At 46.5% G+C, this 23,598-nt stretch overlaps 1 protein-coding gene and 1 pseudogene across 2 annotated transcripts in view; one reads left to right on the top strand and one right to left on the bottom strand.

The window, feature by feature from the left end:
- COPG2 (COPI coat complex subunit gamma 2) overlaps positions 1-20,255 on the top strand; it is a 156,760-nt gene extending 136,505 nt beyond the window's left edge. Inside the window, exons 19-25 of one of the 2 annotated variants that reach the window (XR_010179341.1) lie at positions 8,866-9,005; positions 9,141-9,312; positions 18,715-18,812; positions 18,939-19,077; positions 19,450-19,548; positions 19,697-19,923; positions 20,046-20,255. Coding sequence is in view for 1 of the 2 variants with exons in the window: in XM_063926754.1 (XP_063782824.1) it covers positions 8,866-9,005; positions 9,141-9,312; positions 18,715-18,812; positions 18,939-19,077; positions 19,450-19,548; positions 19,697-19,827 (779 nt within the window). In the remaining variant the exon portion in view is untranslated. Of the gene's footprint in view, positions 1-8,865; positions 9,006-9,140; positions 9,313-18,714; positions 18,813-18,938; positions 19,078-19,449; positions 19,549-19,696 lie in introns of both variants that reach the window. The other variant, XM_063926754.1, reaches the window with a different exon arrangement.
- An 898-nt stretch (positions 20,256-21,153) lies between these two features.
- LOC134937354 (5S ribosomal RNA) lies at positions 21,154-21,273 on the bottom strand (annotated as a pseudogene).
- Between the last annotated feature and the right edge of the window lie 2,325 nt (positions 21,274-23,598).

The following is a 23,598-nucleotide window of genomic DNA, read 5'->3' as shown; positions in this document are numbered from 1 at the left end:
GTAACACGATTCAGCAGGCTCATTCTGCGGTTGGATTGCCGCTGCCAAAATCTGTAAAAGCCCATTCCACAAGGAAGGTGGGCTCTTTCTGGGCGGCTGCCCGAGGGGTCTCGGCATTACAGCTTTGCCGAGCAGCTACTTGGTCGGGTTCAAACACTTTTGCAAAATTCTACAAGTTTGATACCCTGGCTGAGGAGGACCTTGTGTTTGCTCATTCGGTGCTGCAGAGTCATCCGCACTCTCCCGCCCGTTTGGGAGCTTTGGTATAATCCCCATGGTCCTTACGGAGTCCCCAGCATCCACTAGGACAGGGGTGTCAAACTCAAATTCATCGGGGGCCGCATCAGCAGTTTGGTCCCCATCAAAGGGCCGGTTGTATCTGTAGGTCTATCCAAAATTTACCGCTCCACCTGCCTTATATGTGCCCAGCCATCTGCCCCCTTTTAAAGTGCCCAGCCATGTGCCCCCTTTTATAGTGCCCAGCCATGTGCCCCCTTTTATAGTGCACAGGTCCCCATTTTACACATTGCGGCAGGCACAGGTCCCCATTTTACACATTGCGGCAGGCACAGGTCCCCATTTTACACATAGCGGCAGGTACAGGTCCCCATTTTACACATTGTGGCAGGCACAGGTCCCCATTTTACACATTGTGGCAGGCACAGGTCCCCATTTTACACATAGCGGCAGGTACAGGTCCCCATTTTACACATTGTGGCAGGCACAGGTCCCCATTTTACACATTGTGGCAGGCACAGGTCCCCATTTTACACATAGCGGCAGGTACAGGTCCCCATTTTACACATTGTGGCAGGCACAGGTCCCCATTTTACACATTGTGGCAGGCACAGGTCCCCATTTTACACATAGCGGCAGGTACAGGTCCCCATTTTACACATTGTGGCAGGCACAGGTCCCCATTTTACACATTGTGGCAGGCACAGGTCCCCATTTTACACATAGCGGCAGGTACAGGTCCCCATTTTACACATTGTGGCAGGCACAGGTCCCCATTTTACACATTGTGGCAGGCACAGGTCCCCATTTTACACATTGTGGCAGGCACAGGTCCCCATTTTACACATAGCGGCAGGTACAGGTCCCCATTTTACACATTGTGGCAGGCACAGGTCCCCATTTTACACATTGTGGCAGGCACAGGTCCCCATTTTACACATTGTGGCAGGCACAGGTCCCCATTTTACACATTGCGGCAGGTGGTGGAAGGAGGGAGAGAGAGAGAAAGAGAGGAAGGGAGAGGGGCTGACTTACATTTGAAGCGGTTCTCGCCGCTCTTCAGCCGCCTCTCCCTCCTCGTCTGCGCGGCTCCCTTCTCCCTCCTCCGACGGGGTTTCGTTGAATGACGCGTTTGCGCCGTGACGTCACGACGCAATCGCGTCATTCCGCGAAACCCCCCCCCCCCCCCCCCCCCCCCCCCGAGCTGGGCACTCGGGAGAAGGGGGTTTCATGGCGGCGGCACCGCGGGCCATCAGACGAGGTCTGGCGGGCCGGATTTGGCCCGCGGGCCTTGTCTTTGACACCCCTGCACTAGGACGTTAGAGAAAATAAGATTTTACTTACCGGTAAATCTATTTCTCGTAGACCGTAGTGGATGCTGGGCGCCCGTCCCAAGTGCGGACTTTTTCTGCAATGCTTGTATATAGTTATTGCTTACATAAGGGTTATGTTATAGTTGCATCAGGGTTGTTCTGATGCTCTATTGTTGTTCATACTGTTAACTGGGTAAGTTTATCACAAGTTATACGGTGTGATTGGTGTGGCTGGTATGAGTCTTGCCCTGGATTCCAAAATCCTTTCCTTGTACTGTCAGCTCTTCCGGGCACAGTTTCTTTAACTGAGGTCTGGAGGAGGGACATAGAGGGAGGAGCCAGAGCACACCAGTATCCAAATTCTTTCTTAAAGTGCCCTGTCTCCTGCGGAAGCCCGTCTGTTCCCATGGTCCTTACGGAGTCCCCAGCATCCACTACGGACTACGAGAAATAGATTTACCGGTAAGTAAAATCTTATTTTCTCTGACGTCCTAGTGGATGCTGGGAACTCCGAAAGGACCATGGGGAATAGCGGCTCCGCAGGAGACTGGGCACAACTAAAGAAAGCTTTTAGGTCACCTGGTGTGCACTGGCTCCTCCCACTATGACCCCCCTCCAAGCCTCAGTTAGATTTTGTGCCCGGCCGAGGTTGGATGCACACTAGGGGCTCTCCTGAGCTTCTAGAAAGAAAGTATATAATTAGGTTTTTTATTTTACAGTGAGACCTGCTGGCAACAGGCTCACTGCAGCGAGGGACTAAGGGGAGAAGAAGCGAACCTACCTGCTTGCAGCTAGATTGGGCTTCTTAGGCTACTGGACACCATTAGCTCCAGAGGGATCGACCGCATGGAACTGGCCTTGGTGTTCGGTCCCGGAGCCGCGCCGCCGTCCCCCTTACAGAGCCAGAAGCAAGAAGAGGTCCGGAAAATCGGCGGCAGAAGACATCAGTCTTCACCAAGGTAGCGCACAGCACTGCAGCTGTGCGCCATTGCTCCTCATGCACACTTCACACTCCGGTCACTGAGGGTGCAGGGCGCTGGGGGGGGGCGCCCTGAGCAGCAATAAAAACACCTTGGCTGGCATATATATCACAATATATAGCCCCAGAGGCCAGAATCCATAAAAAAGCGGGAGAAAAGTCTGCGAAAAAGGGGCGGAGCTATCTCTCTCAGCACACTGGCGCCATTTTCTCTTCACAGTGCAGCTGGAAGACAGCTCCCCAGGCTCTCCCCTGTAGTTTTCAGGCTCAAAGGGTTAAAAAGAGAGGGGGGGCACTAAATTTAGGCGCAATATTGTATATACAAGCAGCTATTGGGAAAAATTCACTCAATATAGTGTTAATCCCTAAATTATATAGCGCTCTGGTGTGTGCTGGCATACTCTCTCTCTGTCTCCCCAAAGGGCTGTGTGGGGTCCTGTCCTCAGTCAGAGCATTCCCTGTGTGTGTGCGGTGTGTCGGTACGGCTGTGTCGACACGTTTGATGAGGAGGCTTATGTGATGGCAGAGCAGATGCCGATAAATGTGATGTCGCCCCCTGTGGGGCCGACACCAGAGTGGATGGATAGGTGGAAGGTATAAACCGACAGTGTCAACTCCTTACATAAAAGGCTGGATGACGTAACAGCTATGGGACAGCCGGCTTCTCAGCCCGTGCCTGCCCAGGCGTCTCAAAGGCCATCAGGGGCTCAAAAACGCCCGCTCCCTCAGATGGCAGACACAGATGTCGACACGGAGTCTGACTCCAGTGTCGACGAGGTTGAGACATATACACAATTCACTAGGAACATCCGTTACATGATCCCGGCAATAAAAAATGTGTTACACATTTCTGACATTAACCCAAGTACCACTAAAAAAGGGTTTTATGTTTGGGGAGAAAAAGCAGGCAGTGTTTTGTTCCCCCATCAAATGAGTGAATGAAGTGTGAAAAAGCGTGGGTTCCCCCGATAAGAAACTGGTAATTTCTAAAAAGTTACTGATGGCTTACCCTTTCCCGCCAGAGGATAAGTTACGCTGGGAGATATCCCCTAGGGTGGATAAGGCGCTCACACGTTTGTCAAAAAAGGTGGCACTGCCGTCTTAGGATACGGCCACTTTGAAGGTACCTGCTGATAAAAAGCAGGAGGCTATCCTGAAGTCTGTATTTACACACTCAGGTACTAGACTGAGACCTGCAGATAGTGCTGCTGCAGCGTGGTCTGTAACCCTGTCAAACAGGGATACTATTTTGCGAACATAAGACGTCGTCTTATATATGAGGGATGCACAGAGGGATATTTTGCCGGCTGGCATCCAGAATTAATGCAATGTCCATTCGGTCAGGAGGTTATTAGAGACCCGACACTGGACAGGTGATGCTGACTTTAAAAGGCACATAGAGCCTTATAAGGGTGAGGAATTGTTTGGGGATGGTCTCTGGGACCTCGTATCCACAGCAACAGCTGGGAAGAAAAACTTTTTACCTCAGGTTTCCTCACAGCCTCAGAAAGCACTGTATTATCAGGTACAGTCCTTTCGGCTTCAGAAATGCAAGGGTGTAAAACGAGGGAAGAGGGAAAAAGCTGCACCAGTCAGCCAGTTCCCAGAATCAAAATTCTTCCCCCGCTTCCTCTGAGTCCACCGCATGACGGGGGGGCTCCACAGGCGTAGCCAGGTACGGTGGGGGGCCGCCTCAAAAAATTCAGCGATCAGTGGGCTCGCTCACAGGTGGATCCCTAGATCCTTCAAGTAGTATTTCAGGGGTACAAGCTGGAATTCGAGGCGTCTCCCCCCCGCCGTTTCCTCAAATCTGCCTTGCCGACAACTCCCTCAGGCAGGGAGACTGTGCTAGAGGCAATTCACAAGCTGTATTCCCAGCAGGTGATAGTCAAGGTGACCCTACTTCAACAAGGACGGGGTTACTATTCCACACTGTTTGTGGTACCGAAACCGGACGGTTCGGTGAGACCCATTTTATATTGAAATCCTTGAACACATACATAAAAAAATTCAAGTTCAAGATGGAATCGCTCAGGGCGATTATTGCAAGCCTGGAGGAGGGGGATTACATGGTATCCCTGGACATCAAGGAGGCTTACCTACATGTCCCCATTTACCATCCTCACCAGGAGTACCTCAGATTTGTGGTACAGGATTGCCATTACCAATTCCAAACACTGCCGTTTGGACTGTCCACGGCACCGAGGGTCTTTACCAAGGTAATGGCAGAAATGATTATACTCCTTCGAGAAAGGAAGTTTTAATTATCCCGTACTTGGACGATCTCCTTATAAAGGCGAGGTCCAAGGAGCAGTTGTTGGTCGGAGTAGCACTATCTCGGGAAGTGCTACAACAGCACGGATGGATTCTATACATTCCAAAGTCACAGCTGGTTCCTACCACACGCCTACTGTTCCTGGGGATGGTTCTGGACACAGAACAGAAAAAAGTGTTTCTCCCGCAGGAGAAAGCCAAGGAGCTGTCATCTCTAGTCAGAGACCTCCTGAAACCAAAACAGGTATCGGTGCATCACTGCACACGAGTCCCGGGAAAAATGGTAGCTTCTTACGAAGCAAAATTCCTTTCGGCAGGTTCCATGCAAGAACCTTTCAGTGGGACCTCTTGGACAAGTGGTCGGGATCGCATCTTCAGATGCATCGGCTGATAACCCTGTCTCCAAGGACCAGGGTATCTCTACTGTGGTGGCTGCAGAGTGCTCATCTTCAAGAGGGCCGCAGATTCGGCATACAGGACTGGGTCCTGGTAACCACGGATGCCAGCCTTCGAGGCTGGGGGGCAGTCACACAGGGAAGAAATTTCCAAGGACTTTGGTCAAGTCAGGAGTCGTCCCTACACATAAATATTCTGGAACTGAGGGCCATTTACAATGCCCTAAGTCTGGCAAGGCCTCTGCTTCAAAACCAGCCGGTACTGATCCAATCAGACAACATCACGGCAGTCGCCCATGTAAACCGACAGGGCGGCACAAGAAGCAGGATGGCGATGGCAGAAGCCACAAGGATTCTCCGATGGGCGGAAAATCACGTCTTAGCACTGTCAGCAGTGTTCATTCCGGGAGTGGACAACTGGGAAGCAGACTTCCTCAGCGGACACGACCTACACCCGGGAGAGTGGGGACTTCATCCAGAAGTCTTCCAACTGTTGGTAAACCGTTGGGAAAGGCCACAGGTGGACATGATGGCGTCCCGCCTAAACAAAAAACTAGAGAGATATTGCGCCAGGTCAAGGGACCCTCAGGCGATAGCTGTGGACGCTCTAGTGACACCGTGGGTGTACCAGTCAGTTTATGTGTTCCCTCCTCTGCCTCTCATACCAAGGGTACTGAGAATAATAAGAAAACGAGGAGTAAGAACAATACTCGTGGTTCCGGATTGGCCAAGACGAGCGTGGTACCCGGAACTTCAAGAGATGATCTCAGAGGACCCATGGCCTCTGCCGCTCAGACAGGACCTGCTGCAGCAGGGGCCCTGTCTGTTCCAAGACTTACCACGGCTGCGTTTGACGGCATGGCGGTTGAACGCCGGATCCTGAAGGAAAAGGGCATTCCGGAGGAAGTCATTCCTACGCTGATTAAAGCCAGGAAAGATGTAACTGCAAAGCATTATCACCGCATATGGCGGATGTATGTTGCGTGGTGTGAGGCCAAAAAGGCCCCAACAGAGGAATTTCAACTGGGTCGATTTCTGCATTTCCTACAAGCAGGAGTGACTATGGGCCTGAAATTAGGCTCCATTAAGGTACAGATCTCGGCTCTGTCGATTTTCTTCCAGAAAGAACTAGCTTCACTACCTGAAGTTCAGACGTTTGTTAAGGGAGTGCTGCATATTCAGCCCCCTTTTGTGCCTCCAGTGGCACCTTGGGATCTCAACGTGGTGTTGAGTTTCTTAAAATCACATTGGTTTGAGCCACTTAAAACCGTGGATCTAAAATATCTCACGTGGAAAGTGGTCATGTTATTGGCCTTGGCTTCAGCCAGGCGTGTGTCAGAATTGGCGGCTTTGTCATGTAAAAGCCCTTATCTGATTTTCCATATGGATAGGGCAGAATTGAGGACTCGTCCCCAGTTTCTCCCTAAGGTGGTATCAGCTTTTCACTTGAACCAACCTATTGTGGTGCCTGCGGCTACTAGGGACTTGGAGGATTCCAAGTTGCTGGACGTAGTCAGGGCCTTGAAAATTTATGTTTCCAGGACGGCTAGAGTCAGGAAAACTGACTCGCTATTTATCCTGTATGCACCCAACAAGCTGGGTGCTCCTGCTTCTAAGCAGACTATTGCTCGCTGGATTTGTAGCACAATTCAGCTGGCGCATTCTGCGGCTGGACTGCCGCATCCTAAATCAGTAAAAGCCCATTCCACAAGGAAGGTGGGCTCATCTTGGGCGACTGCCCGAGGGGTCTCGGCTTTACAACTTTGCCGAGCTGCTACTTGGTCAGGGGCAAACACGTTTGCAAAATTCTACAAATTTGATACCCTGGCTGAGGAGGACCTTGAGTTCTCTCTTTCGGTGCTGCAGAGTCATCCGCACTCTCCCGCCCGTTTGGGAGCTTTGGTATAATCCCCATGGTCCTTTCGGAGTTCCCAGCATCCACTAGGACGTCGGAGAAAATAAGATTTTACTCACCGGTAAATCTATTTCTCGTAGTCCGTAGTGGATGCTGGGCGCCCGTCCCAAGTGTGGATTGTCTGCAATACTTGTACATAGTTATTGTTAACTAAAGGGTTATTGTTGAGAGGCTCAGTTGTTTTCATACTGTTAAACTGGGTATGGTATCACGAGTTATACGGTGTGGCTGGTAAGAGTCTTACAAAATCCTTCCTTATTATGTCAGCTCGTCCGGGCACAGTGTCCTAACTGAGGCTTGGAGTAGGGGTCATAGTGGGAGGAGCCAGTGCACACCAGGTGACCTAAAAGCTTTCTTTAGTTGTGCCCAGTCTCCTGCGGAGCCGCTATTCCCCATGGTCCTTTCGGAGTTCCTAGCATCCACTACGGACTACGAGAAATAGATTTACCGGTGAGTAAAATCTTATTTTTTTGTCGCAAAGGATTTGTTAGAAATGATTTGGTATGTGTGATGTCTGGTGTGTCATGCGTTGTTATGCTATATCTGCTACTTTCTGACTTTGTGACAGAAAATACTAATCCTAAATACAGCCGTGGCCAAAAGTTTTGAGAATGGCACAAGTATTGGTTGTGACAAAGTTTGCTGCTTCAGTGTTTTAGGACCTTTTTAGACCTTTTTGTCAGATGTTACTATGGTATACTGAAGTCAAATTACAAGCATTTCAAAAGTGTGAAAGGCTTTTATTTACAATTACATTACATTTATGCAGAGAGTCAGTATTTGCAGTGTTCACCCTGCTTTTTCAAGACCTCTGCAATTCGCCCTGACATGCTGTCAACCAATTTCTGGGCCACATACTGATTAATGGCCGCCCATTCTTGCCTAAGTGCTTGGAGTTTGTCAGAATTTGTGGATTTTTATCTCAATGGGATTAAGGTCTTGGGAGTTTCCTGGCCATGGACCCAAAATTTCGATGTTTTGTTCCCATAAGGCACTAAGTTATCACTTTTGCCTTCCCATCATGCTGGAAAAGGCATTGTTCATAGCCAAACTGTTCTTGGATGGTTGGGAGAAGTTGCTCTTGGAGGATGTTTTGGTACCATTCTTTATTCATGGCTGTGTTCTTAGAATTGTGAGTGAGCCCACGCCCTTGCCTGAGAAGCAACCCCACACATGAATGGTCTCCGGATGCTTTACTGTTGGCATGACACATGACTGATTGTAGCGCTCACCTTTCCATAATTCCATAAATTCCGTAAAAGTACTAAAACACGGGAAAAGCTACCAATGGCGGAGTGTCTAAGTCTTTTTGGCACAGAAAGGATCGGTGTATGAGGACACATCTGTATCTGCTGTTAATGCACTTATCAGTCTCTAATTTCTGAAAAGCATATTAAAAATAGGATGAATGGTTAGTTATGGCCCTTTTCCCATGATTGAATTGTAAAAATGTAAACTAAGTGTACAATTTAAGAACGCAGTACAAAATATTCACTTGCAATAACCAGACTGTGTTGGCAAGAAGCTCATTGCATTAAAACTCCGAAGAAAATATGTGTAAAAAAAAAAAGTACACTTTCATTTGTATTTATACTCATTTTATCAGTGCTAGATGCATGATTGACCCGTCAATCTAATCTAATCTGAACAATAATTCCCTCCAGTGCAGCGGACTAAGCGTACTAACCACGGTGGTCTGTTTCCAGAACAGCTGTAGATTTATTTAATTGCTTATCACTTTTCTGTTTGCAGAACAACTGGCTGCTATCCCAGAATTCAAAAACTTGGGACCGCTGTTCAAGTCTTCTGACCCTGTGCAGCTCACAGAAGCAGAAACAGAATACTTTGTGCGCTGTGTAAAGCATACATTCACAGATCATGTTGTATTTCAGGTGAGACTGCTTTTACTCTACTTACCACATCAATATTTTGCAGCCATTGCTCTGCCCCAATAAATATAAAACTGAACACTTGTATTGTAGTCTGCAATAAGCATAACTTGGACTTGTTTTTCTTTCGATCTACAGTTTGACTGTACCAATACACTGAATGATCAGCTATTAGAGAAAGTGATGGTTCAAATCGAGCCATCAGAAGGGTATGAAGTGCTCTATTATGTCCCGACACAGAGTCTTCCCTACAACCAGCCAGGGATATGTTACACCCTAGTCAGGCTTCCTGAGGATGAGTCTACTGCAGGTACATGAACTACAAACATATACTGGTGTGTCCAGGTTATTTTAGATAGCATTCTTACAGCCTGTTTTCCTAGACTTTATAATTAATTTGGATAGAGTTGTCATGTATCAGCATAAATTTAATTTTTTTCCTTCATCCACTAGGGGCCACTGGAGTGCAGATACAATGGGGAATATAGTAGGCAGTAACTGGGAGCTGGCACTAGCTCCTCCCCTACTATGTTCCCCCTCCAAGCCAGTCTTATTTTAGTGCCCGAGGGAGCTGGTCACTTGGGTCTTATCTGAAGATTTTTTTTTATTTTTATTATTTTTTTTTTCCTTTCTTACACTCACAGACTGGCACCGCGGGAGCTGCCAGCGGGGTCCCATCGCAGCTGCGTCCGGCTCGGGATGGGCCCCGGCTGAAGGAGACATTAGCTCTCCGGAGAGTGGCCGGACACCGCTGCGTGCGGCGCGTGTCGGGGCTGCTCCGTCGGCAGAAGATCCTGGCAGCACGGCAGCGGTGAGTATGAGTGGCCAGACACCGCTGCGTGCGGCGCGTGTCGGGACCGCATCCGTCGGCAGAAGATCCTGGCAGCACGGCAGCGGTGAGTATGAGTGGCCAGACACCACTGCGTGCGGCGCGTGTCGGGCCACTCCGTCACTTCCATAGAAGCAGCGGCGGTGAGTACAAGATCCTATATGCTCTTATTACAGAGAATACAGCTGGCTGCTGGGAGAATGGCTCTGTGCTTAATATACACTATGCGCACAGACCTGGGTTCAGGACCTGCTCTGAACCAACAATTGCCAAATTGCGCTCCCTCCGCTAAAAAAAACCCAGCAAGAGGTGCCAATTCACTTTAAAAATCAGCGCCATTACAAAGGGGGCGGAGCTTGTTCCCGCTCTGCACAGCGGGCTCGGCTTCCCCCAGCTCCCCGGCCGCGGCTCTCTTTACCGGCGGGGGATGCAGGGCGCCCCCCTCTCTGATGAGCCATGGCGGGGGGGCGGAGCTTAGTCCCGCTCTGCACTGCGGTTTCGGCAGCACTTTGCCGTTGGGGGATGCGCGCCCCCCACACCGATGGCGCTGGAGCTTGTAAGTTTTAAATTGAGCGCCATTGCGGAGAAGGGTGGGGCTTAATCCCGCTCTGCACAGCGGATTCAGCAGCACGCGGGGGATGCAGGGCACCTCCCGCTCTGATGGCGCTGGACATTGTAAGTTTTAAATTGAGCGCTGTAGCGGGGGGGGGGGGCTTAATCCCGCTCTGCACAGCGGGTTCAGCATCACCCGCTCCCCGCTATGATTGCGCTGGAGCTGGTTGAATTTGAAATGGGCGCCATAATGCGGGGGGCGGAGCTTAATCCCGGAGGGCCTCAGCTCCCGGCTGCCCCTGCAGCCATTTCCTCAACTCTGCTGTTTGCTGTAAAAGTTAAGATAGGAATGGTTGAGACAGTGAAACCTGGGTTTAGCCCAAGTACAGACTAGTAATTTTTACAGTGATCAACCATTCCCTTGCCCTGCGTTAGCGCCGTTGATTTTAAATATAGGCGCCATAGGGGGGCGGGGCTTATACCCAGTGCCCCATTGTCCAAGGGGCTAGTGACAGTTACAGCCGGTCGCGGCTCACAACTATAACCACAAATAACATCCAGGTACAGACCTGGGTTCTCGTCCCACATAACTCGCCTCACCACATCAAATTTTCCCCAGCTTTTCTCACAGGAGCTTCCGAGAAACATGTATTGCACCTGTTCTTACTAATATAGCAGAACACTACATACAGGGCGGGTGTTGCCTTCCCTTTATTATTCCTTTGTTTCACTTGGTATAAATGCTGTTTGTAATTTGGGGAATGTGTGTGGCATCAGACAAATAGCCGTGGTACCTCAGTACGCTAATAGCAGGGACATCTGAACACAGAGCAGGGAAACGTGTCTGTCACTGCACGTTATAGTGCAGGGATTACATAGGGCTACACTTCTTTAACCCATTTTTTCTCTTTTCGTTGAACTAAGTGTAACACTCAGAATTCCCTGTTCGGTGTGGATTGTGCGGTGGAACCATCTGCTTAGCCCTCAACACAGCTGCAGGATGCTCCTGTTTGAACAGCTCAGTTTTTGCAGGTAATGTCACTGTTAACCAGAGACCCGTCCGTCATTTCTCCTTTCCAGGTTTCTAGAAGGAGGTTGTGTAACTCCAGGTTGAGATGCGGATGAGAGGCCTCTCTTGGAGGAGGTGATAGATGTCCAGAATACTGATGACGTCGGTTTTCGGTCGAGTCTGAACCAGTGTATCAGGGTATCAAGGCGTTTTTTTTTACAGCAGTTCGTCTGGTGCTGCAGGTAAAGGAGTCGGAACTGAACCCTTCCGGTTCCTCGGGGTTCGGCGCCACTGAAGAAATGACAGCGTTTCCTGTTTCGGATGAGCTGGATGTGCTCCGGTCGGCGGCCTAGAGACATCCGGATGCACAATTTCAGGTATCAAACAATGTTTGTTTTGCTATCCTTTCCCCACAGACAGCAGGAAACGATATGAGACCTCTCCAATGTATACCCCTTCGATATATCACCGGTCCAAGAAGCTGCCGGTTCCTGGTGCAACCTTGCTGAAGGAGCCATCCGAGAGAAATATGCGGCACCAGGGGTTCTACCTTGTCCGGAGCAGGTAGGTTGTGGGACAATTGTCCTCTGGGTTTCAGGATAGTTTGCATCAGGAGCAACTGATTCCTTGGGCAGATCAGAGTCACGATTCTACTTTATGTTCTTTTGAGGTCTCCAAGGACGTCTGTATACTCGGAGCCTGAATTTCCGCTTGGGTTGTCTTCGCCCCACGACCTTTAGTGCTGCGACAGTGACAGGCGGATATTGAATCCTAATGGGCAGCAGTTTCATTACGGACCTGGTTGAAAAGGATCTTTCTGCCTGGATTTCTCAGGCCATTGGGGGTAGGTCCACTTTTCTTTCCCCTACTGCTGCTTCAGCTCCAAGACGGTCCTATACCGGTCTTTCTTTTAGATCTTTCCGTGCCCTTTCCAGGTTTAGAGTCCATGACAGGGGCAGTATCTCCGTTACCAAGGGATCTTAAAGTAAGAGGCCGAGCCAGAAATTCAGCATCCTCGAACCAGTCTGATGGTAGGTCCTCCAACACATCCACCGCAGGTCAGACCTCCCTCCCACCTTGGAGATCCCAGGGTGGGCGCATGTCTGTGGTTTTTCTGGGAGGCCTGGATATGCTTGGGTTAGGTTTCTCATCACGGGCGGTTACATACTCGATTTTGGAGTCCAACCGCCTCAGGGGTCCCTCACCACAGGTCTGCCGGTTTACGACGACAGGAGAGTTGTACTGCAGGCGACATTCCAGATTCTTCTAACCGCAATGGTGCTGATCCCTGTTTCTGCACATCATTGGAATCGGGGCATTTTCTCAGGCCTTTGTTTTTTCCCGTGCCGAAGCCAGATAGCTCGGCCAGGCCCATTCTGAACTTAGAATCCAATCAGTCTGTGATTGCTAGTTTGAAGAAAAAAGGGGTTTTAGGCGTCCTTAGTCATCAGGGATGCCTGTTTACTGGTTTCCATTGGGCTTCTTCATCTGGCTTTTCTCCGATTCGTAGTACAGGATACTCATTTCCACGGTCAGACTTTTCCGTTCGGTCTCTTCACCGTGTTCATGAAGGTCACATGATGGCCCTACTTCAAAGGCAGGGAGTGACGTTTGTTCCCTAACTGGACAATCCACTGCTGGAAACCCACTCTGCAGATTAGGTTGCTTCTGAATATCCGGAGGATCCAGGATCTTCTGATTCGACATGGGTCCCATTTATGCTCCTCGTACTATGTTTCTGTGTTTAGGGATGGTTCTCAACTTGGTCCGTCAGAGGATTTTTCCTTCCTCTGGACCAGTTCCCCCCTCTCTCTCTCTCTCTCTCTCTCTCTCTCTCTCTCTCTCTCTCTCTCTCTCTCTTCAGCCAAGTTGCGGCGCTGAGAGGTCACCTACATTCTCCTCTGAGCGGAGGATGACAATCTTCATTCCAGGTCAAGCTGCCAGGTTAGGCACCCGAGTGAGTGGACATTCCCCGGAGTTTTGTCAGCTGGTCCGCTGTTGGCGGAGAACTCGGATCGACCTCATGGTGTTCCGACTGACTCTTCAACCTTTTACTACTCTCAGACGTGCGCTCTGGCAGCAGTAGCCAAGGATGCCCTCACGGCTCCTTGGAGCTTCTGGTTAGTCTATCTTTCCTCCTTTTCTGTTTCTACCTCACTTTCTGCAACACATAAAGGGAGAATGCGCGCTAGTCCTCCCGGTGACTCCAGTTTGGCCGCGCATGACTTGAAAATCCACCCTGCACCTGTTGTCAGTAGAGGAGCCTTGGCTCCTACCATCTGCGGGAATGTCTACTTCAACAGGGTCCTTTTTGTTTGTTCAGTCTTACACAGGTTTCGTTTAACGGCGTGGCTGTTCACGAGACCTTCTCAGAAGTGAGGAGTTCCCTAGTTCGGTTATACCTACTGGGCCCCGATTTTGGAAGTCTGTTACCTCGTCTCGCTTTTGCCACTTTTGGAAACTTTATGTGGTCTGGTGTGGATGACGAGGGTTTTTCCCTTCGGTTTTTCATTTAGCCGCCTTCTTTCGTTTCTCCGGGTGGTGCGCTTGGCTGCGCTTCAACTAGGTTGACCTGAATTTCAGGTCTCTGCTCTTATGGTTTTCTTCCAAAGGAAATTTGCCTGGCTGCCGGAAGTTCGGGCTCTCTTACAGGGAGTACTCTACCGGCAACCCCCCTTTCGAATAAAGTTACGGCTGAGCTTCATACTCAGCTGTCGTTTCTTCCAGGGGTGATGTCCGCTTTTCATATAACTCTGACACTTGTGTTTTCGGCCCTTTTTGGATGTTGTCAGGGCTAGCCGACTCTCTCTACAGAGGTCTTCGGCTTTTCTACAACTTGATTTCTTCTTGGTTCTGTACGATGCTCCCGTCCTAAATGGCCGGGGTCCCAGCAGACGTTGGGCTGTTGGATACGTCTGACCATCAGACAGTTTTATTTGGCGGTTGCTCGAGAGCCTCCGTTTTCTTTTTCGGCGCTCTCAATGCGCTCTGGGGACCTTCGGGGGCGGCCGCCCACGGGGTTTCCATGAATGCTTTATGTTGCAATGCCGCTTAGTCGGGACATCATAGGTTTATCATGTTTTACGGATTTGACATTTTTGCGGCCTCTGTGTCACAGGTTGGCCGAGCGGTTTTGCAGGACTCTCAGCGCTTTCCCTCCCGTCTTGGGAGCTCTGGGACGTCCCCATTGTATCTGCACTCCAGTGGCCCCTAGTGGATGAAGGAGAAATCAGGATTTTGGTACTTACTGATAAATCCCTTTCTCCGATTCCACAGGGGCCACTGGACGCCCACCCAGCGCTGTTTCCTCCTTTTACACTTATCGGGTTGCATGTCACTGTGTGACTGTGCGTTTTGTTCCTATTACCATCTCACTATGTTTCCAGGTTTCCTGGGTATTATCTTGTTTTAGTTGGCTTAGCGAACCTCCTCTACTTTGACGTTGGTCTTTTCCAGCTCTCCTCGGGCACAATTTTAACTAGACTGGCTTGGAGGGGGAACATAGTAGGGGAGGAGCTAGTCACATGGTTATAAATGTAAAGTGCCAGCTCCCAGTTGCTGCCTACTATTTTCCCCATTGTATCTGCACTCCAGTGGCCCCTGTGGAATCGGAGAAAGGGATTTATCGGTAAGTACCAAAATACTGATTTTCGGAAGCTACTGTGAACAGTAAGTATTCCTCTAACAACTGGTCTAGGGATCAGACACTGCTAAGACTCTGTGTTGAGGCCCCCATACACTGGTACGATTTGGCCCTTTTCTACACTATTTTGACCCATCGGGCCGATAAATCATGTGAAAAGTGTCAAATCGTATGTCATTTACTTACGATCTGATGCGCAATCCCGTGCACATCGGATACGTAGATTGTCACTGCTGCACCAAGGATACATGGTATCCCTGAGCAGTGAATGAGATCGCATGCAAAATTACCACATATGATGTATGTATGCGATATAGCGGCTGGCAGGGAGTATGGCCACCTTTTAGAGATGTTGGGGTCTTGGAGAAGGCACTTAAATAGTTAACTTAAACAAAACTCCATCCACCTCCACCAGACCTCAGTCTTTTTATTTAGTGCCTTCAGAGTAGACACGTTTTCTTGCGTTGGAAGATTTATTTCCTTTTATTTATGTTTTTTCCTGTGTCTTATTCTGAAACCAAACCTAATAATCAGTTTTATAGTTCCGCCAATTATACACGTTTCGCAGGTTGCTGCCTGCTTGAGATGGAAATGTACTTATGTTGGAGGCGGTATGTGTCTTTCTGCTGACAAATCTGTTGCTCTCAGGATTATTTATTACCAGTTATTTATATAGCGCACATATTCCGTAGCGCTTTACAGAGAATATTTGCCCATTCACATCTTTCCCAGCCCCAGTGGAGCTAACAATCTATTCTCTACCACATGTACACACACACAGACATTCACACTAGGGTTGTTTTTTTTGTTGTTGTTTGGAGCCAATTAACCTACCAGTATATTTTTGGATTGTGGGAGGAAACCGGAGTACCCGGAGGAAACCCACGCAAGTATGGGGAGAATATACAAACTCCGGGAATCGAACCCATGACCTCAGTGCTGCGATACAGTAATTCTAACCATTACACCATCCGTACTGCCCGGTGTCTGCTCTGCTCACTTTCCAGTAGGGTATCTATAGATATTACTCCGATAGATAATTGTACAATTAGGAGCAAAGGGATAACAAGATCTGGCTTGGGTATTGACATACAAAAATGTAAGAGGTACCCTGCTCATAAGCTTAGAATCTATAGAGAAAAGAGGGTTTGGTATGTGAGGATAAGTGCTACATATTGCACATTATTCCAGCCAATACCATCAAAATCTGTTAGACGGCACCTGTTCAAGTCTGGAGAAAACATCCTGGAGAAGGGACTATTGTCTGGCAAGAACGGTCTATTTGCTCAGGGGTTCTGCCTTCCTGTTTTCCAGTTCTGTTATTAAAATTGCTGACATTCAGTAGGTGATGCTGAAAAATTAGGGCCAAGAGGTAGATTTACTAAAGCTTCTAAAACCGTTAAATAGTGGTATTGCCCATATCAACCAGATTCTAGGTATCCTTTCTCTATTGCATTCTAAAAAAGGATAGACAAAATCTGATTGGTTACTATGGGCAACACCACCATTTGTCTGTTTTAGAGGCTTTAGAAAATCTAACCCCAAATCTCATATTGATCAAACAAAAGGACTGTTGAACCTGTCCACTTGAAGATTGTTTCCCAGAGATGAAAGATTTAGACAAGGATGTTGAGTCTCTACAGAATGACTTATCTAGACTGGAGGTCTGGGCAGACAAATGGAGAATGAGGTTCAATATAGACAAATGTAAAGTTATGCACTTTGGGACTAAGAACAATCAGGCAGCCTATAAACTAAATGGGGAAAATGTAGGGATAACGGTAGTTGAAAAGGATCTGGGTGTGCTCATCGATAAGAAACTTGGTAGCAGTACGCAATGTCAAAATGCAGCAGCAAAGGCTAATGTGTTATCATACATAAAACGGAGCATGGAGACAAGGGATCAGAGTGTAATCCTGCCACTGTATAAATTGTGCGACTGCACCTGGAATATTGTGTACAGTTTTGGGCACCATATTATGAAAAAGATATCTTGGAACTCGAAAGGGTTCAGAGGCAAGCCACTAAACTGGTTAAGGGGTTAGAGGCACTGGACTATGAGGAAAGACTTAAAAGGCTTGATATGTTCACACTGGAAAAGAGGCGACTGAGATGGGACATCATTAATATTTATAAATACATTAAGGGATAATACAAGGATCTATCAAACTATTTGTTTACCAAAAAAACACTACATAGGATACGAGGACACCCCCTGAGGTTAGAAGATAAAAAATTCCATACCCAACGGAGAAAAGGATTCTTCACAGTAAGAGCAGTAAGGATTTGGAATTCTCTGCCAGAGAAGGTAGTAATGGTGGACTCAATCAATAAGTTTAAAAATGGATTAGATAAATTCCTAGCGGAAAAAAAGATCCAGGGATACAGCATTTAATTAATATTTAAAAAAAAAAAATTTTTTTATGTACAGTAGGTTGAACTCGATGGACATTTGTCTTTTTTCAACCTCAACAACTATGTAACTATGTAAACTGGGGTTATAAATGGTGTTCAGTCTTGTACAAAGGAAAAGATTGATGAAAACACCCTGGATCCCTTGTCCCTCCAGAGGAGAGAATGAACAGCATCTCAGGGATGGAATCGGGCAGCACTTTCCTGGGAAGAACTATAAAAAAGAATTACCTGAATAGTGTTGCGAATGCTGGGTACAGACTGGTTGAACGGCCGATATATCGATGCGTCGGCAGGTGTGTGCGAGAAGCAGTTAGTTTCCCAGCTGTCGGGATCCCAACAGCCAAGGGAAACCTGGCGGTCGCAATCCTCACTCGGGGGGAAATAAATTAGTGTGGCGAGCGAAGACACCGGGCCCAAAGCATGGAGATTGCAGCGAGCCCATGAGGGGGGACACTGCGCTCGCCGTTGGGATTTCGACATCGGTCATATGACAGCTAGGATCCCATATTGAATCCGTGTGTACCCCCGATATATCTGTGAACGACGTTGTTCACAAACATAACGCATCGGACCTGCAGCATAGCTGATGCTGTATAGCAGATACATCTGCACATGTCTGCGCGTTGTGCACCCTGGCCTTGAAACACTTGGTCAAAAACTGAGCAACAGTTGCTGAGGGGCAATAGAGGGGAGGAGCTACAATTCTGTTAAGTTATTAACTCCTAAGTGCCCTGCTCCTTATCCTGCCTCTATAACCTTATGGTAGCTGTATCCCCAGTGGGAAGAGAGAAAACTTCTTTGTTGCTGAATGTGCTGCTGTGCATTACAGCCGTGAATACAAGAGATGATCCCTCTATTGTTCTACTTCCACAGTGTATCACAAATTAAGTCCTATGTTGCTTGTTACACCTTGAGTTAAATGCAATAGCCTGCAAGTTGCAGGCATCTGTGAGTTTTCTGTGAGATAGTTGCTAGAATCAAAGTTCTAGCAGCTACATTATGAAAGCTTGTGGGTGCCTGCAATTCCTAGGCTATTACATTTACACTCTTGACAAAGGCTAGTTATATGAGCATAGATTAGTCTTAAATTACTCCTATTATGTGCCACAATTACTCTTAGTGTGCAGTATAGAGCATAGCTGATAAATATCTGTGACCATTTATGCATGTTTGCTTAGGTTCCTTAACTACAGTTACAATATCTGACATTTAGTGATTTGGTTATTGACACTTTGGTTTTATGTGTTTTCCCCTATTTCTCCAGTGTCTTGCACATTTAACTGCACAATGAAATTTGTGGTCAGAGACTGTGATCCTCACACCGGTGTCCCTGACGATGAAGGTTACAGTGATGAATATGTGGTATGTAATATACTTAGCAGATGAATGGGGGATTTTTTGTACAACAAAATCTGGAAACCTATAGTCTAAGCAAGGGATTCCTATACTTGGGTTTGTAGTGAAAGAATGTGTTCTGTATTAATGCAGCTTGAAGACCTAGAGGTGACGCTTGAAGACCACATTCAGAAGGTTTTGAAGCCAAATTTTAGTGCGGCCTGGGAAGAACTGGGCGATGTATATGAGAAAGAGGAAACCTTTGCTCTTAGTACTACAAAGACTCTTGATGGTAAACTCATCGCTTTTCTGTAATCATTGTTAAGTTTTGTCATTTTTGTACAACACTTACAAATGTAACTTGTCAGCTAAATATCATACAATACTAGTCATGAGTAATTACAGTGTGATGATGTGTCTCCTCCGTACTGAAGGAAATTACTAAGAGGAGAATTATAACTACCCCCTCCCCAACCCCCCCCCCCCCCCCCCCTTATTCTAAATTGTCCATAAAAATAGGAATGGTAGACAAATGTTGCTAGACACTCATCTAACTGTCTGACTGATCCCTTTGTACGTTAAAGTTAAATAGTGATACACTGATGAGATGTTCTCTAATTTCTCAGTATTCACATTGCATTTTATTCCTATATTATCACTGCAGATGCTGTTAAAAACATCATTAAGTTCCTAGGAATGCAACCATGCGAGAGGTCTGATAAGGTGCCAGAGAACAAGAACTCCCATGTGCTTTATCTCTCAGGTGAGAAGAAATTTCTTCAGTCATCTGAAAACCGTTATTAAAATGTGTGAGATTAGAGTAAATAGTCACTTAGAAACAGACACTTCTGTCACGCTTTCTTTGAACATCAAAGGTAACCCAGTTTCTTTTGTTTGTTTTTTCCCTGGAGGTGTATATCGAGGAGGTCATGATGTTTTGGTAAGATCCAGGCTTGCTTTGGCTGATGGTGTCACCATGCAAGTAACAGTGAGGAGCACTCATGAGACCCCAGCTGATGTTATCCTAGCATCCGTTGGGTAAACAGTCCCTGGTGAGGACATACCTACATGACCAGGAACATTTCAAGATTTCCTTCAACCCCTTTCCTAAAATACTATGGAGTTGTACTTCTTGCTTGTGAGTCTTAAATAATCAGTGGACCAATTAACATGTCGGCAACAACTAGAGATGCTGCAGAGCCGCAGCTGCCAATGTTTTCCAAGATCCTACTGACACTTTGTCCATTCCATTTTATCCAGATGAAGCATGAGACTTTCCTTCATCATTCTTAAGAGACCACCTTTATACCTGAAGTACCTGACTGACCGTTTGACTCATTACACAAGCTGATCCATTGACACAGCTGTGATTCATGAAATACATCAAAATGTACTTGTGTTCCAAGAAAAGTGCAATTGTTTAAGTCTCCATTATTGTTCACAACCAAAGTAAAGTACAAATTCAGTTTCTTTGAATCTAAAAGGTATAGATAAAAAAGTAAACATAGTGGGACCTGTATGAAAGCCGCCTCATTTGGAAAAAGTGGTGTATTATCATTAGTCTGTACGTGGGGGTAGGGTAGTGTGCAGTGTTGGAGCATAAAACAGTCTTAATAACATAAATATTTCACAGCTTTTTTCCAATTTAGAGTTATGTATTTGTATAGGATTTACCAGTGTACCATAAATGCACCACTGCCTGCTTCCTCTCTAGTCACTGACAACACATGAGTATTAATGGCTATACTGCACTGACGTATCTATAATGGGACATGTAAGAGGGAAGATTCCGCACCAGTTACAAAATTTATGAAAGACCAAAATAAGACAATCGGGGGGAATATTCCCAGATAAAGTCTATATGGCGGTGCACCCTGAGTCAACAATAGTACTGTAGAACGTGAGTGGAGAAGGAGTAAGACTCTTTTTTGGGTGCACTCTTAGGCTGATTAACAATGATCAAGATATAGGTAAGTATATTAAAACTTGACTTGTAATGAGAATAATTAAAAGCTGGTATCCAGAATTTTACACACACACACACACACACACACACACACACACACACACACACACACACACACACACACACACACACCATAAAAATTATATAATATATCTTTGATCTTCAATTATGATAGGAGGTATGATCCTAAATTGAGTTATGAGACCAAAGCTGCCAATTCCGCAAGCTGGTATCAAAAATAGAGGCACTGGATTTGTGCCAGTTAGCTCAGCCACAAAAATCACAAATGATAGCTTTTTGTGCCAGACAAATAACACTGTGGTAAAGTGAATAGATTGAAGGAAGATAAGAGCAGTGATTCTGCTGTCAGTGTTGGGCATGGAATAAGGAGCTAAATAGAGAGTTCTACTAAACTCTGTATTCCCTGGCGGTCACCCATCCAAGTACTGACCAAGCCCAACACTGCTTAGCTTCCAAGATCGGACGGTATTGGGCATCTTACAGTGTGGTATGATAGTAAGTTGTCCGAACGCATCAGCTCCCTGGATCACTGATGAGAGGTCAAAATTATTTGTACCAGATAAAGTGAGAAATAGAATAAAGGTGGATCTGCTGCCAACGTTAGGCGGAGATGACACTGGAGTATTACTGTCGCCCATATAGGTACTCCGGATCATTGGTGAGAGTTCACGAATGGAGGAAAAAGATGCTGGTTTTAAATACCAAATAGAATAAAGTAAATTGTACACATGTGTATGCAGATACAGAGATCTATCAGAAAGTTTTTTTGCGCACAATGATTGCTGGTCCGTATAATCAAATAGACAGTAATTCAGACTTTCAAGAAAATAGCAATAATAAGCAGTATATTAATCTGTGAAAAATAATGCATGTACGATCTTTGTTGATAAGGTACCTAAATGAGACACAAAGAATGGTCGGCATCAACATTTGCTAGCAGCACGATGGCTAGAGCTAACAACCCCTAATATTGGGAAATGGAGAAATGCCTGTTCTCATATGTGGAAATGAAGTGTCAAAAAACAGATAACATCACTATCTATAAGTAACAGAACGATGGATAAACTACACAGGCCAAATATTGTTGCAATATTAGATACAAAAGCAATAGCACGATTTATAATGGGTGCAGTGTGTGCGGTGCACATGGGCCCCTGAGTCCAGAGGGGGCCCCCGCTGCACATGCATCCATTTTTTTTTTAAATACTTAACCCTTCGGAGTACCGTGCCGACAGCAGCACTCTGAAATCAGTGAAAATGGCGCAGCGGGCATTTTCACGGATTTCTGCACATGCGCAGTAGACAAATCGTTGGGAAACTGGCCGATCCGCCATTTTCCCCGGTGATCTGCGCATGCGTGGTAGAGTCTGAGCAGACTTTCCAGTGCTGCTGTCAGAGAGAGGGTGCCCAAATGGAGGAGGCAGCACATGAGTCGCCTCCTCTCTTAATGCGCCCCTGCTATACTGATTATTCCAGGCAATTGGAGAACTAGAAGCTGAACCTGACAAATATACTCTAGAAACTGGTTATATATAATAAGTAGTGAGTACTGCATAAAGTCTGTAGTATCTAATGCTCACAGTCAGTTTGTGTGAACACTATTTATATCATTTGTGTAAATGGTGTCATAGTCATACATTATGTAGACTCTTGAGCTCTACAAATACATCTTGTCCAAGATTATTCTGCAGCTTTATTATCAAAGTTATTATTAATGTTATCTTGCAACACCGTTACCGCACAACTTTCACAATGTGTTCACAGTAGATGGTAGATCTCCATTTCCATTACAGTGACTGTCCAGGGTTTACTGCGATGTCTACAGAGGCCTACTTCAGTAACGCCATATTTACACCTGCCATTAAATGTAGAACAATTCCAATAAGTACATATACATTGGGGAACCGAGACTCCTCCACCCACTGCTATAACCAAAGCGATTCGACCACAATGCACTGTGATGATATAGTGTAACTGTCTAAATCAGCCGTACTCCAAGGGGTAAATTTACTAAAGCTTCTAAAACAGAGAATTGGTGATGTTGCCCATAGCAACCAATCAGATGCTGTCAATCATTTTCTAAAAGGCAATAGAGAAATGATAGCATCTGATTGGTTGCGAAGGATAACATCACCAATTCTCTGTTTTAGAAGCTTTAGTAAATTTACCCCCAGAAGGCACCACCTTTATAAAAGACTCCTTTATAAGCTAGTGCCTTTTGGAGCATTCCTCAAAGACCATATTACACCACTGTGCTCCCGTGGATAAACTGTGAGTGCACTGTGTGGGGGCAGCCCCAATCAGCCTTATACTCCAGGTGGTGGGACAGAGCTGCATGCAGAGTGATCTTGATTATGCCCAAGTTTCAGCCTCCAGTTGTGAGTGCATAGAGTGGGAGGTAACCCCAATAACCGAATTGAGGTGGTGGACTGTACTCCCCGATAGATAGATTTATAATATAATATATACACTCGGGGAATTGTTTTATACATTGTCCAAACAGTATTACATGATTCTGTGTTGTTGTTTTTTTCTCCCTTTTCATGTACTGCTTAATTACTACTGAATGGGATAATCATCTACAGAAATTACATGGGAGTATTGTAATTTCTATTGTATACCTTCGCGCCATTAACCTAGTACCATCTGTATATTTATATGTGCTTTTTTGGAGTTTTGGTGTAAACACTGTTTACTAGTGTGATAGCTGTATTGGTTTGCACATTGATAGGTACCATATTGACATATTGTTTCTATTATTTTGTGTGCCCGTTACTTCTCCTGCTGCACATTACAAGGTAATGGAAGGCAAAGGCCGTTTTGGCT

The sequence above is a fragment of the Pseudophryne corroboree genome, chromosome 6, assembly GCF_028390025.1.
Source record: "Pseudophryne corroboree isolate aPseCor3 chromosome 6, aPseCor3.hap2, whole genome shotgun sequence".
In the NCBI taxonomy this organism is placed as follows: domain Eukaryota; kingdom Metazoa; phylum Chordata; class Amphibia; order Anura; family Myobatrachidae; genus Pseudophryne; species Pseudophryne corroboree.
This window is presented reverse-complemented; position numbering and strand designations above follow the sequence as displayed.